Raw genomic sequence first — 12439 nt, 5'->3', positions numbered from 1 at the left:
ATGAGTGGCCAGAGATTGTCAAAGAGAAGAGGGGGGGACCTCAACTCGGATGTTACATCAAGTTGTGGACATGCCTTAAAAAAACCATGCGTGTTAAGCAAGCTCCTACAATTACCATCTCCCCCACTGTCACGCCACCAGTTAAAAAGATTAGAGGAGCATCGATATAAAAGTTGTGGGAAATCACTCTTGGAGCCCTTAATGCAAGGGTTTTGGGAATGGCTGGTTGGCAGAGTTCCAGCATGGATTGCTCCAAACCTCATTACAATAGTTGGACTTATAATCAACATCTTTACCACTGTAGTCTTAGTATATTACTGTCCGACAGCCACAGAGACGGTAAGAGTCTTTCATGCCTCTTTGTTCATCGAAACTTCTGAGATGGACTACAAAAAAAGAAGTCTACGTGCATGATCCTAAAGCCATTGTATAAAATGTTATTAACTAATTACATTTTCGGGGATTTTGTTTCAGAATAGTCTACTGGCAAGCAGGCCCTACGTGGGCACATTTTCCTCTTTAAATTCCCTAAAACCCCAGAAAAAAACCTGCCCTTGTCCTTTCTATCCCTCTAAGCCTTCTTATAGCGTATAGAGATTGTCTTAAGTACTGCACATACATAACTTGAATAACTTGACTTTTGTATAAACACAGAGTCAAAATGATACATTTGTGACATCTCCATAAAATATACAAGCAGTTAGATGTGATTTGGTGCAGTTTTCTCCACGTAAAAAATTTCGGTCAAGTTTCGTCATGCAAATATAAAAGGCTTGCGTATTTCAAAATGCGGAGCCAGAAAGCGTCATTAAAGGTCTGTAAATGATTATAATTTTATATTTGCGGGTTGAAGAATTTTGTGGAAAATTCCCCAAATAGTTGTCAAACTTATACATGCGAGGGATTTGCCATAAGGTGGAGAGGTATCTGAATATAACCTGGGGGAGAATTTCTTAGCAAGAAATCAGAGGCAAAATTCAAAGTTAATGGGAGGGGGGGAATTTCTGACCACATCTTTGGAAGAGCAAGCTTAATAAAATGTGCTGCTATGCCTCTAAATAAATTCCTTTTGCTTGTGTAGTTTTTTTATTTTTATTTATTAAATATCCCGTTTTAGGCATTTAAATCGAAATATGGCTCTAATGCTACAGCTAATATAACTGAAATGCGTATGTTCCAGTTTCGTCCCTGTAACTTAACCCCTTAAGGACAATGGGTTGTCCTTAAACCCATTAAAAACAATGCATTGTGAGCCCATGCATGTAGAGGCTTTGTCATGAAGCGGTTAAAAAAGCCAAGAAATAAAACGTGCATGTGGGACATTACGGTAATCTAGAACAAAATATATATATATATATCATTTTTTTTTTTTTTCTTCTGTCATTTAACTGCAGTGCGTGAGTAAAAAAGTGTAAAATACCCATAAGAGATGCAGCTTTCAAACATATGTACATACATGAATGTATATGTATTCATACACGTTGACAGTTTAGTGATGTACAATTTGTAATTATAATCATTTGACAATGAAGTATTAGTATGAAGTGAGTTAATCTACATGTAGAGAGAAATTATGCACCAAACATAAGGTAATTGAGAGCAGGCCGAGTTTATCAGAGGTAGTATTGAAAGTTTAAAAATGAATTGGTTGTTCTTTAACCATTATGGGGATTTGGAGATTGGCATATTTTATATCGGTCCTGTACATGACTCTTTAGATTAACTATTACAGGTTTTTTTTTCTGTTTCACATCTAAATCTGGAATGTGTGAGAATTGATAGTTGTCAATCAATACATGTCTTTTTTTTGTTCTTAGGGCCCAGTATGGACATATATCTGCTGTGCTGTTGGACTCTTCATTTACCAGTCTTTGGATGCTATTGATGGGAAGCAAGCAAGGAGGACCAACAGCAGCACTCCACTGGGTGAACTTTTTGACCATGGCTGTGACTCTCTCTCTACAGGTTACTTACTTTTCTTACCAGCAATGTTTATAATACTAAGATATCTTAACTGGTTCAATTAAGCTTGCACATTATGTTGCCTTTCTTATTACCATAACATTATGTATGTATATTTGGTTTTTTATATAGCACTAACAGATGTAGTTGGCAGTAAATACATTACATTATAATAAAGGTACTGTACATGTGTGTATATACTACGTTCATCACACAGACATTGTGATCAGGTTACAGCAGTTATGCACATATGAGACGCATGCCTCCGCACTTTAGAGCTAAGTAGTTACGATCCAGTCTCTCTTGGCTATTCAATTACGTTTTGGTTTTGTGGCCACCTTAGTTTTTGGTTTCCTTATCTTTGAGTCGTGGTGTTTTGTGTGACTTTCCCTGGCCAACTCTCGAGTATTAATGAAAATGCTAATGACGCCCAGTTTATCAATTGAAGTTCTTTTCTCCGTAGACTTTTATTAGTTTCTGTCAGTGTCTAGGACTGAGCCAGAAAATTGTTTTACCACGAGGCACAATAATAAGCAGTTGGAGTTTGGCTTAGAACAGAGCTAGGACAGTCTGAAAACATTATATTATACAAAAACCAGAAGTGTGTTTTATTTTAATATTACTGCATACTATTTTTGAAAACTAATTTCTAATGTGATAACCATAATATAAAACCGATGGGACTTCCTCTAAGTATTGGCAATTTTCGCTGCGATGCCTATTTCATCCACAAGGTGTTGCACTTGAGTTATCTCAATTTCTCAATAGTCCCTACAGAGTTATAATAACGTAAAGTAAAATAAAAGTAAAATTTTGTCTTAAAATATTTCAGGTGTCCTTTTAAAAGTCCTAGGCGTCTTCAATTCCTGTAATAAACAGCTAGTAAAAAAAATAAAATGACCCTAGTAACAAATATTATAAAGGGCCCAAATTACCACCAAGAATTAGTAGTGCATCCAGAAGATTTCACATCAGTGAGAAGACACACACACAATCAGTATATCTAATGACTCCTCCTGCCAGCAGGACCCAGTATTGCTGGTTCTAAACTGACTGATACAGTGTGATGGTTACACTTTTTGAATTTGAATGCCCAAACCTTGGCCTGATGCCCAACCAGACACTCTTTAACCTTTTTGCAGGTATCCACGCAACATCAGAAGTAGTAAAATGGAGTATATAAATCTCAATCTCAAAAATATATTCTACTAAAATTATTTTCAACTTATATCTAAAACATGTAACGTGTATTACACGACGCTTAATTTTTAAGTATGCAGGTGGTATCCATAGGATATAAGGTATATCCTAAATATAAGGTGAGGTCAAGGACCACATAACATTTGAGAACTTACAGCAGATACAGATATGGATGATATTAAATGGGTCACATGCGGTTACATTTTTTTTTTGATAATGTCTTTCTTGCTGCATTAATTCCTACTATCCAATTAAATAATGTTGTACATTATTTTTTTATTTATATAGAGCGAATGATTAACGCAGCGCTTCTTACAGTACATACATACAAAGGTTGTGACAAAACTACAATGGAAAGGCTATGACAAACCAATATAATAGTTTTATATAAAAGTTTTAATTGACAATTAACCGCAATTTAAAAAATCAAATTGTCTATTTTTCGAAAATATAAAAAAAAAAATAGAAAACTTCTTCGTCTTCTCTTAATTCACTGTTTAACTTTTCACTGGTGTTTTTCTTAACAGTGTTTGTGGTATTGGGTACCTGCATTGCTGTCCAGCTTGGCACGCACCCAGACTGGATGTTCTTCTGCTGCTTCGCGGGCATGTTCATGTTCTACTGTGCTCACTGGCAAACATATGTGTCTGGAATGCTGCGTTTCGGGATGTAAGTTTTTCTTCATAAGAGTGAGTTTCATTTGAATTTATTAATGATAAAATACTGTTTAGAACAAAAAATGGTTCAAGGAGCACTGGTAACAGATAATGGTGTTGGCAGGCCGTAGAGTGTGACAGTTGGTATGAACTATAGCAATGTGAGTCTTCCTTGTGGTATTTGGTAGAGCAACATAAATAACTTATTTGTACCAGATTACATATACATAGTTACATAGTTCATAAGGTTGAAAAAAGACATAAGTCCATCAAGTTCAACCCTTCTACCTAACCTTCCTATTCTTGATCCAAAAGAAGGCAAAAAAACCCCTAATTAAGCTACTTCGAATTCTGCCATCAGGGGAAAAAAAATCCTTCTTGACTCCAAGACACAATCGGATTTCTCCTTGGATCAAGAAGCTCTAAAATATTAATGTTATTCTATTTATAGCCCTGTATGTCATGCCTTCCTAAAAAAAATATCCAGACCCCTTTCGAAGGCATCTAATGTATTTGATAACGCCACCTACCTTGGCAGTGAATTCCATACCTTTATTGCCCTCACTGTAAAGAATCCCTTCCTTTGTCGTCTATGAAACCTGCACTCTTCCAGTCTCAGAGGGTGACCTCTTGTTCTTTGTACATTTCTGTTAATGGACAGGTCACTGAAAAGCTCTTTTTATTGTTATCATATCCCCTCTGAGATGCCGTTTTTCTAGCGTATATAATTTTAACTTTTTAGTCTCTCTTCATATCTAGTATCTCCCAATCCCCTTATTAATTTTGTGAAAGCAGTTGAGGAGATGCCATTTTCATTGGAAGAGTAGACAAATACCAACTCTTTCGGTTTCATTGGGCTGTTCAAAACAGCTTGGTCATATTATTATGTTGTTGTACCACAGGGAAATGTGTAATGGAATGCAGTACCTTTTACTTGGACCATTGCAACTGGAACCTCATTTGCAGGAATCATTAACTTCCTTAGCTGTAGCTGGAAACTTTTTAGGTGATCTTGACAAACTGTAATATTTAGCATCCCATTATGTTACATGAGAGTGAGGACTTGCCAAACTGCTAAAGCAATGCGACTGATTGAGAAAAATATTTCTAACGTGTCTTTAGCAGATTTACTATAAGAACAAAATAAATAAGCATATCTGTTTTAACATAGGTGCTTATGAGATCTCGGACAATTGTGCCATAAAAGGAATACTTCTGCTATATGAGAAACCTTTATAATTATTCCAGATGAAACAAAAACCAATTGTATATATTATGAATCACACTATTTACTGGACAATTCTAATAAAAAAAAATAAAAATATATATATATGTGTATATATATATATACACACACACACACACACACACACACACTTGTTTGTGTTTTATATGATAGTATATTAGATAAACATTTCTAACCAATCATGCATGCAGGTTTCCTGTTAATGCTCATTCTGCCAAACCGTCCTTATATTTGTAATCACACATGCTAATTTTATTTTAACAATAAATCTTTTTTATATTCACGATAAAGTAATTCACATTTATAAATGGCATTGTTTCAGTAATTCTTATTTTTTTTTTTCTTCTTCTTCTCTGGCTTTTATGAAATCAGTATCGATGTCACTGAAGTGCAGATCTTCATAATAGCCATGCATTTATTAGCTGTGATCGGTGGACCGGCTCTGTGGCAATCAATGGTAATTTGCAAAATGTAAATTCTGCTAATTTGATCAGAGTGAAACTAATGAATTGTGTTAATCACGACAATGAATTTGCATGTTGGCATCTGGGATATGGGTTATGGCTAAGCACTCTCACTGATCAGTTATAGACTATTAATGCACAAAGATCAGATGATTCTAAATTATGATTTGCACGAATATATATGATTGAATGCATCTTTAACGCTCTTCTTGCTGTTACAAAAGGGACTAAGGCGATGTACTACAAACAAGGGATCACATTGCTTTAAATGATTTTCATCTTTCAAATGTGTGTTCAGCACCGCTGAAGAACACTGGAGTAGAGAGTATGAATAAATTAGGGTTAATGAAGCAAATATAGGTGTGAGCTAGTTTGAAACATGATGCAAATGGGTTTGTAGAGAGTTTAAACAGGTGAGTGGGACTGAACAGAGTAAAATGGTGAGGTAACACGTTTAGAGGATACTCTCTCAAGAGTAAGTAGTAGAGAAAAGTTTGGTTGAAGATTGTTCCTGCAAGGTCCTCAAATCCTCATATATTGTGATGAGGTCACCTCTTTGGTACCTTAATCCATTTTAACTTATTAAATTCATCTCACCTGCAGATAACTCTTATGTGGCTGAATGCCTTCTGAAGTCTGGATAGCTGTACATAGAAGACTTCTGTTAAAAAGTGGTTTAAACCCCTTACATCAAGAAAAATGAGCAGTTTCGATGGGCCGAATGGTTCTTATCTGCCGTGCCATTCTATGTTTCCATGAAAGTTAAATGCAGAGTCTTCCTCTATAGAAACAGCTGTTGATATGAGACCAGTTGGCAGCTTCTCTGGCATGAAACTGAAATGTAAAATGAACTTATTTAACGTTTAAATCATGAAAGCTATGATATGAATAAGTACAAGGTTTTCTTCTCTACTCAGTTTGTCTCGTTGGTGAGCTGTGGGGAAACACTCCACTCGCTTGTAGCTCAAGCTGGCTCCTGGGGCTCTGTTTTGGCAAAAAAGCTTAAAAAGGCATACCGATCTCAGGCATTTGTTCGTCTACCCCTTTTTTTTTAATCCGTTCAATATCCTTCTGGATCATTGTGTTTAATTTGCTGTACAGTTAAGAAATGTGAAACAGATCATTTTTTCCTGTGTTAACAATGCATGCAAATGTACATATCTTTGTACTTATCTTTTTCAGGAGCGGTGTATTTATGCATGAATGAGTCTTAGTACCATGATGTTGCACATTCCTAACACTGTTTCCCCCCCTGTTTAAGATACCGATTCTGAACGTCCCAGTGAAGCTTGTTCCAGCTTTCTGTACTGTTGCGGGCACAATATTTTCCTGTACCAATTATTTCCAAGTTATTTTTACAGGAGGTGTTGGGAAGAATGGATCTACCATTGCAGTAAGTTCATTTTGTGATTGGAAATTAACTTATTGTAAAGGGATGCTCTGATTTAAGGAGGCATTAGGCATTTCAGTAGACAGTGCCATGTTTAAAGCCACTGACCCAATCTACTGCCAGTGTTTGTCTGCGGTGATGGCATGCCTATGTTCTTGATCTTATGCACTTGTTGGCAATGGCTGGGACACCTAAATGAAATCATTAAATGGGCTGTCCATGTATTTTGGTCATATAATATCTAGATATAATGCTTCTTGAACACAGTGACTCAGTTTTAGCAAACAAACATAATGTGATGCTGGGGACAGTTAATATCCTTGGGTATCCAAACATGGCAGCACATCAACAGTAAACAAAATGTTTGTTAAGTAAGGTAACATATTTATAGGTGTAATAGGTGCGTTTGAGGAGAAATATGATAGGGTGGAAACAAGTGATATATAATTTACATGGAAAACTTAGCTTACATTACAAAGGGGTGACACACTCTTGCAAAGAAATGTATCCACATTATGGCACACCAGGGAAGAAATTTGTAATGTGAATATAAAACCCAAAGAACAAGGAAGCATATTGTTACTAAAGAAATGATAGGCTGGATAATAAGCATTAGTGTAGAGGATGAGGAGGTAAAACAATGATGTACCATAATAGGAATTGTTCTAGCATGGTTAGATTCATTAACCAAGTCTTCCTATAACATGACCTTTTTGTTTGTTTACTTGTTTTGGTAATAATTTAGTGTACCAGGGTTGCTTCATTGAAGTGGGCATATGTCTCATGAGTGGCAAGGCTAGCAATATCTAATCAATTACTTGTCCCAAGTAATCTCCCATCTCATCACCCAATCTTAAAAAGTCTACCTGAACCTGTTAGTGATAATCCACAACTGGAATAAGGTAATTGGCACCATAATCATGCAGATCATGAGACAAGGCTACTGAATACCTTCCTCCATGTTATACACATACAAGGGTAGGGGAAAAGGCATCTTCCCTTTGTCAAAATCTGCATGATCACTCTTGTTATGCTATCGCTAACTTATTGGTAATTGACTAATGGTTAATTGGTTTAAGCAACCTTTTTAAGGATTGGTTAAAAAAAGGGTGGAGAAGTATGAGATTTAAAGTGAGAGCCTTTGAGATTAGAAGTAATGCTGGCCTGCCACTCTTAGAAATATTTTGGCTTCCACAAGGCGGACTTTTTGAACATTAAATATTCAAAGATCCCCCCCTCCAATGAAAATGTAATTCATGTTGTCATGGGCCACAGGTTTAGGTTACTGACTGCTTAAATGCATTGGCTGCTATAGGAAAAGTTTTGAAATAATATCTAGTATTAAATCTCTTCATATATGTAGTTAACATACGCAGGACTGTTACCTGATATCTGATTTGCTATGTTCATTCATTTCTAGGGAACCAGTGTCCTTTCCCCAATGCTGCACATTGGATCTGTCATTGTTCTAGCTACTATGATATATAAGAAATCTGCAGTTCAACTTTTTGAAAAGCACCCTTGCCTATACATTCTTGCTTTTGGATTTGTTTCTGCTAAAGTTACAAATAAATTAGTGGTAAGATTGTTATTTCAATCATTTTAATTGTTGATGTATTTTTCTTATTGATTTATGTGATTTAGTTAAGTACTAAGCTGTCAAATATAGTACAGTTTTATTATCCTGTTTACTCACTGACAGCTGACAACTCACTGTTTAGAGATGTTAATAGAACACAAATTGCATAAGCAAAAAATCGATTTATGGATTATTTGTATGTGCCATCACTTATATTGTGTCAAGCTATTTAGAACTTATCGAGGGGTAAAGTGTTCAGATTTTGTAGCTACTACACATGATGTTGTGATGTCTTTTAGTACTATATCCAAACTAATGTGAGGATAAAGAAATACCCAAATTTAGAGGCAATCTCTGACATACCATCTGGTGTAAGTGGTAATTCTAATAATGAGCCTTTGGCCAATTTCTGTATGTGATACATAAGAATGTTCAAGTATGCTTCCAGTTATTATATATAAACAAACTTCAGTCTCAACAAAAATCCTTGTGTTTGAAATGCAAAAATGTCCCAAATAGGAAATGGCCACAGACTGACCAGATGTCAAAGTTCCTATTTTAACCCCTTAATGACAAAATGCATTGTTTTCAATGGGTTTAGGGACCGCCCATTGTCCTTAAGGGGTTAAAAACGGAATTGTTTGTTCCAGATTTGGATTTTTAACCCTAAACCACACCACAAACCAATGCATAACTGTACTCAGAAGAGGATGTTGAACACATATAGGGGCATTGTTTACAAGAAGTTGTACATTCATACCTAAAATAGAGCGCAGAGTAGCAAACCGTGGGGCCGATGTTCATAAGTGGGGGGGCAGGTTGGCAAATAAAAGGAAAAAAAAAACAAGATGTGTTTTTCTCAATCATAGTTTAATAAAAACATGGAAAAATAGTTTATATGTGAATTAATATTTACTAATGAAACTTTTTTCTTATAGGGTAGCCTTATAGTCAGGCTTTTTTTTTCTAAATCAAATTTTGGGGGGTCGTCTTATAATCAAGCAAATATGGTACTAGCACAAAGGCTGGTGGTAAAATTAGTGGGTGGAAATAGTTAAAATACTAGCACTTAAAATACCCTGAAGTGTCTAGCTTTCAATTGAATTGGCCATCATCAAAGATGCCTCGAATAGGACATAGATGCGTGTATGGCCAGATGTCAGGATTCCAAATTGAAAATTGCACACGTCTAAAATGTGGTCTTTTTAGCCCCCAAACAACCAGACAACCCTATTTATGACAACCTGACAAAAACCATGTATGGGTGGTTATAACTGTACTCAGGAGATGTTGCTAAACACTAACTGGCGTTTGACAGTGACACATACCGGGGCTGTAAATTTATACCTGAAGTACATTGTGTGTGGGGAAAAATACACACAAAAATTACTACTGGAAACTTTGACAACAGCTGGTAGTAGAATTAGTAGATTGAAAGTGCTAAAATACTAGCATTTGAAATACCTTGAGGTGTCTAGTTTGGGGATAAATTTAACTGACCAGCTTCAAAGATGTCCCAGAATAACCAGATTTGGAGAACAATGGGTTTAAAATAGCCATTTGCTACTTGTACTTATAGCTAGCAAACTAATAAATTAGATTTGAAACCGTTCTAGTTTGTATGTGTTCTAGCTATATTAGCCCAATCTACTACACAAATAGCCTCCTGATCATACTGCCTCATAGTAAACAATTACATTTCTCATTCTTGATAGGTTGCTCATATGACCAAGAGTGAGATGCATTTGCATGATACAGCTTTTATTGGACCGATGCTTCTGTTTCTAAATCAATACTTTAATAGCTTCATTGATGAATACATTGTTTTGTGGATAGCCCTGGTAAGTAAACTTTCATATTTTGTGACAACTCCTGTCTGCTCTTTCAACCTGGTTTACGGGTTATTGCACTTTTTAGTAATGCAAACTGTTACAAAGTTCATAAGCCCACATTTCCATTCATTATTTTGTTTCTAATTTCCTAGAAACCTAATAATGAATACATGAAGTCTTGCCCCTTACTCTACACTCTGTCAGGGGCGTCCAACATGCGGCCAGGGCAACCGATCTTACGCGGGCCGCACCTCGAGCCCTGCTACAACAAGAGCCCTGCTACTTACCTGTGGGAGGGTCTTTTGTAGTGCACAGAGGAAGCGGAACCCAGCAGAGTTCACGTGACATCACATGACTCTGCTCCTGTCTTGCTTCCTCTGTACAGTAGCAGAGAACCCAGAGGTAGGCCGCGCCCCCTGCTGAAGTCTGTGAGCGGCATCGAGGGAGCTGCAGTGCAGGTAAGGGGGTGGGGAGGGTGTTTGAATGAGTATGCGTGATTGAGGGAATGAATCTGTGAATGAATGAGTATATGAATGAATGTGTGTGTGTGTGTGTGATAGCATGGATGTGTAAGTGCTGGAACCTAGGCATGATGGGACTGTGATTGCTGTTAGCAATCACACTCCTATCATGCCAAGTCAGCCAGTACATGCTGAAACCTAGCTAGCTGTCCCCCTTGTGTATTGATGCTGCCAGCAGTATGGGGTCTGCACATAACTTACAGCCACCCTGTACCAGCAGGTACTGGCTGACTTGGCATGATAGGAGTGTGATTGCTAACAGCAAGCACAGTCCTATCATGCCAAGTCATATTGCAAATTTTTTTTGTCCAATTATGGTGTGTTACCTACTTTTTATTAAAAATGTGAGTTTTTATTATTATTTTTAAAGGTGGGGGGTCATTTTCGGTTTTGGTGAATCCCTAGAATAAATAGAACTATTTCATTTTTAATTATCCTGAATTTGTAGTCACAAAACTTTCTAGGCCCAGAAATCAGTGAGAGGAAAAGTAAAGGTTTTGTGTCATTTACTTTATTTTAATCTGCATATTTTATTAAAGGCCATATTTTCTCACAGTGAAAAATGAGTGCGGCCTGCGCACGTATACAATTCTGATGAAGTGGCCCACTGCAGAAAAAACTTGGACGCTCCTGCTCTATGTAGTAGAAGGTCATGTAACTTGGCCCATCTATCCAAAAGTAGTACAGGATATACTCCTTCTGTTAGTCACCTCTACATGATTCACATACGTATTTTAGCTTTTTATACCCTCGGTCCTGAAGTAGCAATACATTGTTTTATGCTGGTTATGCTTTGCGTAGCAAAATGTTTTTAAAATATTCTATAAAAGAACTTACCGTAGTCCAATTATTTTATACAAAAAGTGCATTAATATAAAGCTTGGTGTACTAATGAACTTTAATGTTTTCCTGCACTATTTAAACTGAGTAGCTGGTCAGGTAAACTAGTAGGTTCTTGTTGTTTCCACAATGTGGCCTCACTTATTATTGCTCTATATTAATATTGTGTTAACTTCTTTACAGGTACTTTCGCTCTTTGATTTAATCCGATACAGTGTGAGCGTCTGCAATCAAATAGCTTCTCATCTTCACATTGAAGTCTTCAGAATAAAAACAAATGCTGCACATTACAACCATCACTAAAAGACATAAGGAAATGAAATGCATGTTTCCATGTAAGAAGGAGAAAATGTGGAAGGAAAATTGGATAAAATCTTCCTTTGCAGCTTGGTCTTGAAATACACCCCCAATTTCATTTTATGTGGGTAACACATTTGTTTCCCTAAAAAAAAACAAAACGTAAGACATACTAAAATATTGCATAGTGGATATTCAGCTCGACAATAAGTGACCACCTAAAATAAAAGGCATGCTAAAAATAAAGGATTTTGCCATTTACAAAAAATGTAACTTGAAAACATTGCAGGCTTCATAATATTTTAAGTTATTTTAAAGAAAACTCCAAAAGGCAGTTGCATCTCAGTTTTAATATACAGTATAATTTTAATTACTTTCTCCCCTGGACTACTTTTTCAAAATAAAGTCAAGTCAAACCTTGTAGTCCCATGCGTGTGGTGAATATAGAGAGA

General features: G+C 36.3%; 1 protein-coding gene across 1 annotated transcript; it reads left to right on the top strand.

Moving 5' to 3' along the window:
* LOC149298388 (choline/ethanolaminephosphotransferase 1) lies at positions 1-11993 on the top strand. Its single transcript, XM_089487537.1, has 8 exons — positions 1-339; positions 1818-1965; positions 3690-3831; positions 5437-5521; positions 6790-6921; positions 8339-8497; positions 10213-10338; positions 11874-11993. Exons 1-8 carry the CDS (start codon positions 1-3, stop codon positions 11991-11993), a joined length of 1251 nt encoding a protein of 416 aa, XP_089343663.1.
* The last annotated feature ends 446 nt before the right edge of the window (positions 11994-12439 follow it).

Source organism: Sceloporus occidentalis, unplaced genomic scaffold (genome assembly GCF_023333645.1).
Source record: "Sceloporus occidentalis isolate IW3139 unplaced genomic scaffold, rSceOcc1.0.p SCAF_33, whole genome shotgun sequence".
NCBI lineage: Eukaryota > Metazoa > Chordata > Lepidosauria > Squamata > Phrynosomatidae > Sceloporus > Sceloporus occidentalis.
Note: the sequence above shows the minus strand (reverse complement) of the source record. Positions and strands in the feature narration are given on the sequence as shown.